At 49.5% G+C, this 4,721-nt stretch overlaps 1 protein-coding gene across 1 annotated transcript in view; it reads left to right on the top strand.

Annotated features, from left to right (window-relative positions):
* Positions 1–4,721, top strand: part of akap6 (A kinase (PRKA) anchor protein 6) — a gene marked incomplete in the record, with an annotated part of 131,189 nt that overhangs the window by 24,306 nt on the left and 102,162 nt on the right. Inside the window, 3 exon segments of the mRNA XM_037977638.1 lie at positions 84–224; positions 537–677; positions 762–1,019. Coding sequence (XP_037833566.1) covers positions 84–224; positions 537–677; positions 762–1,019 — 540 coding nt within the window.

The following is a 4,721-nucleotide window of genomic DNA, read 5'->3' as shown; positions in this document are numbered from 1 at the left end:
CTTTATGTAGTTTGTTTGGTTCTTTGTCAGTTTGAAACCTCCTGACGATATGTGAAGACCACCTGTTTGTGTTTGTCCAACAGGAGGCCCAGACCTCGTTAAAACCCGGTCCGGACAGGGAGCACTGGTACGGTTCTGAGGAGTTCTTGGCTCTTCCTGCTCAGCTCCATAAAACGGAGATGCTGGCTCTGAAACTGGAGAGCCTGACTCAGTCCATCCCTCAGGTCAGTAGAAAACTGAGCTCTCCTTCTTCTGACGCTGAGTCAAACCTTCGGCTGCTGTGACTTTATATTTTTCTAACTATTTAACTTTATTTACGAATGTTTTCCACATAGAAATACGCTGGTATCTTTTCTATTCCTTCTGAAACATTGTTCTTCTTGAAATCAAACTTTTTTTATGCTATGTTTAGCTTTTAGCTCGTCTTTTGCTGCTCTTACCTAGCCTCAGCCCTCAGTATTCTCAGTTTTAGTTTTACAGTGTATAACTTTAAACCCATCTGTTTGCTCTAATGCTGTTAAAATGTTTGTCTGCAGAGAAACGAGGACTTTACCCAGAAGGCTTTGCAGGATGTGGACGACTGGGAGCTGACGGAGCTCAACACGGACTGGGACGTAGCCGAGAACAGGGACAACATGAGCAGTGGGGACGACTTCCCATCTCCTCCTCCGCTGCAGGTAAGACACCAGCCGTCTTTAAATCCTCCCACCATCTTTCTGAGAGAATACATCTGAGGACATGTCTCATGCTCCGCCCCCTAGCGTCCCTCCAGACGAATCCCCGTCAGCCGCTTCAGCCCGTCCTCCTCCAGTGATATCGCTCCCTCGCTGGATGAAAGCGTAGAATCTGGTCCTCTGAGTGACCTGCAGTCTGAGGAGGAGGGCCGCAGGTCTGCAGAGGGATGCCTGCAGCTCACAGCGCCCCCTGTGGACGGGAGTGGATGTGCCCCTCTGGTCCAACAGCTGCTGGAGGACATTCAGGGTCCCGACAAGGACCTCCATATCTGGAGGAAGATGGAGGTAGACCTGTTTTATGTTTCTCTTTCTAAGGCTTAGGCTTTTGGTGGTGGGTGATAATGCTTCTGTCTGTTAGTAAAATATCTCCTGAAGCAGTGGACAGGATTTTAATGAAACTCTCAGCAAGGAATCAATGAAAGTTCATCCACAGCTGATTAACTTTAGGAGTCAGTTTGATTAAAGATGGCCGCCACAGCTAACCAAATGTCTCTAACTCAGTCATTTTCACAGCTAATGAGCTAAAACCTGGTGTGGTAGTAGCTGAGAGTATTTCACAACTCGTACTCTGAGCGAGGCATCTCATGATGTCGTGTGAGATCACAGTTTGACCAAAAAATGGATGAAAGGTGGCGGGCGATATGCATTCCTTCAGGAGATTCTAGATTTGAATTCACTCCGTCTCGGATGCATAAATATTTCAGAGGAAACTTCCTGTTGCTGGTCTTCTGTCTGTCACTGTGTCCCAGAACCCGACAGAAAGCTGCTCCGGCTGCTTCAGCTGCTCCGGCTGCTTCAGCTGCTGTAGCTGCTTTAGCTGCTTCAGCTGCTCCAGCTGCTCCAGCTGCTTCAGCTGCTTCAGCTGCTTCAGCTGCTCCAGCTGCTCCAGCTGCTGTAGCTGCTTTAGCTGCTTCAGCTGCTTCAGCTGCTTCAGCTGCTGTAGCGGCTGTGTTCGGGTCGGCATTCTTCAGTCCTGATGAAGGACGACATGGCGAGCCGAACTAACCCCCCGGCCTCGGCTCCTTTAGCTGCTCCGGCTCCTTCAGCTGCTGTAGCGGCTGTGTTCGGGTCGGCGTTCTTCAGTCCTGATGAAGGACAACATGGCGAGCCGAACTAACCCCGGCCTCAGCTCCTTCATCCTTCTGCTGCAGTGGTTCTGATGGATTGAAGGGCCGGTATCGGATCGCCTCGTGGTTCCGGTTAATTCATCACCTCTCTGCTAAAGGTCACGTTTGACTGACAGGCAGCTTATTGATGAGGCTGCCCGCTGAACTAATCAGTCATATCTGTCATATTGAATATAGGAAAATGTCAATATCTCCGGGGATTCATTCCTCTCCTGCCAGCTCCTTTAATTAGCAATAAAAAAATCTCTGCTGCCTTTAATAATTTTTATTGTTTTATTTTATTCCGGTTTTATCCGGCGCTCTCGCTCGCCTTTTATTGCTTTAACATTTCAGTTTTAAATGCCTTGGTTCCTCCTGGAACAACGTACTTAGCTGCTGTAACATCCCAGTTTCCCCTCAGGGACCAGTTTGACCCGGGCTAACTGGGTCAGAGTTCTGGATCCGGGTTATCAGTTCAAAGCTTCAGTAAGATCTCTTGGTTTTATTATTTTTATTGCAAAACATCTCATGAACCATGAAACGCTTATCTTATGCTGTGGATGAACATCTTCACCTGGTTAGTATTAGGAGTCAACCTGATTAAAGATGGCTGCCACAGCTAATCAACAGCAGCTAATATTTAACGTGGTAGTAGCTGAGAGTCATCCCTAAAGCCGTAATGTGTAACCTTATTTTTTAGATTTAAACCAACAGAAGAAGAATGAAAATGACAGAAAACAAAGGAAATGTTCTCCAGTGCTTTAAGGTGTTTATCTAAAGAACCCCCCCATGTTTGTCTTATTTTCCTCTCTGCTGTCGGTGGGCGTCCCTCGCCGCCCCGCTGGGCCAATCAGACGATAGTTGATGTGAGTCTGTTGTCTGTCTGTCTCCCACTGCTCGCAGATCGGCCGGCTCACCACAGAGTCCCCAAACACTCAGACACCTCACACTGAGGACATTAATGCCGCCGCAGACGGCCCGGCCAATCAGAGCGCAGCATTCACAGGACACTTATCTAACCCGCGGACTGTTTCTCCGTCAGATTTTCTGCTCTTGTTTTGTTCTTTAGTGGTTATCAGAACCCATCAGGCAACGCGTCCAAACCCTGCAATTACTGACGTGTTTGTCTCCGACTTTTAGAGAAGAAACAAATGAGCTTCTGGCAGACGATGAGTCACGCTGTTCCTGCTGTTCCTGTCTGTTTACCCCGAGAACAGAGAACGTGAAGCAGTGACGCATCTGCTGTCACTGAACTTCACAAAGCTAGGTGTGGTAGTAGCTGAGAGTCATGATCAACACACTCTGAGTGCTGACTGACGTCTTTAAAACTCATGAAAGGCGGCGGGCGATATGCATTCCTTCAAGGAATGCTCGGCCATTCATTTACTAAAGAGAGTTTGTTCCTGCCGTCATGTTTTTGCTTTTTGCTGTTGTTTCCCACCTGGACCCTACTCCTGGACCCCTCACCTGGCCCCTCACCTGGACCCCGACCCCTCACCTGGCTCCCTCACCTGGACCCCGGCCCCTCACCTAGCTCCCTCACCTGTCCCCTCACCTGGAGCCCTGACCCACACCTGTCCCCTCACCTGGCCCCTCACCTGGACCCCGACCCCTCACCTGGCTCCCTCACCTGTCCCCTCACCTGGAGCCCTGACCCTCACCTGTCCCCTCACCTGGCTCCCTCACCTGGACCCCGACCCCTCACCTGGCTCCTCATCTGGCTCCTCACCTGTCCCCTCACCTGGACCCCGGCCCCTCACCTGGCCCCTCACCTGTGCCCTCACCTGGCACCTCACCTGTGTCTCATCAGTTTCTCACAGCCGTGTTTCAGCTCCTGTCCCTCTTTTCTCCTCAGGTTTGTCTTTTACCCTCAGCAGGTGGAAGGAACGACTTCAGCCTGAGATTTAGTGAACCTTTTTCCTGTTTTTCCTTAAAGTCTTCACCTGGAGTTAAAAACACACCTGAGTGTTTCCCGCCTCCAGCAGCAGCCTGGCTGATTGCTGCTCCTCCTCTCTGGACGGATGATTTCATTTTCTCTCCTGGTGACGTCTGATTTCTGTCATCCTCGGCACAGAAACACGACTCCGCTCTTCACTTCCTCCATTAGGCAGCTCATCCATCGTCATGATTACATGCTGCTAATTAAGCAGCTAATCAGCTAATTACCCCGGAGCAGAGAGGAAGCAGGAGTGTGTGTGTGTGTGTGTGTGTGTGTGTGTGTGTGTGTGGAGTTGAAACAAGGTGTCACATGTAGGACAACACAACATAACTCCAGGGCCTGAAAAGGTTTGAACTATTTCTTGTCATTTATTTATTTTATTCATCTAGTTTCCAAAATGAAACCTGAAGATGAGAAAAAACTTTCTTTAACAAACAACAACATATTTGTAAATAAATAAAACTTATGTTCATCAGGTCAGGCTCAGGATATTAAAGGGACATTTCACACATCTCGAGGTGGGTAGACAGTTAATATCTTACCTGTTGTAGGTAACTCTTTGAACGACCTCAGTTTGGAGAAATGGATCAAATCTGACAGGACTGATGAGCTAACGGCTAGTCTGAATGCAGCTAAGACCAAAGAGGATCTCTGCCGTTTGATTGGATGATTCGATGAAGGAACATCCTCCAGATTTCAGCAGAGGGGAGCAGCACCTCGGAGGGCCTGGTCAGTCTCAATAATCTGTCTCCATGGTAACCACGCTCCACGCCACTCACAGGAGATAAAAACAGAAGACAAGCTTCCTCCTCTTCCTCCCGACCTTCATCAGTGTCTCAGGGTCCAGGCTCCAGGCTTGGGTCCAGCTCGGACGGGTCCAGGATGCTCGGGTCCAGCTCGGACAGGTCCAGGATGCTCGGGTCCAGCTCGGACGGGTCCAGC

The sequence above is a fragment of the Kryptolebias marmoratus genome, linkage group LG10 (assembly GCF_001649575.2).
Source record: "Kryptolebias marmoratus isolate JLee-2015 linkage group LG10, ASM164957v2, whole genome shotgun sequence".
Taxonomy (NCBI): Eukaryota; Metazoa; Chordata; class Actinopteri; order Cyprinodontiformes; family Rivulidae; genus Kryptolebias; species Kryptolebias marmoratus.
Note: the sequence above shows the minus strand (reverse complement) of the source record. Positions and strands in the feature narration are given on the sequence as shown.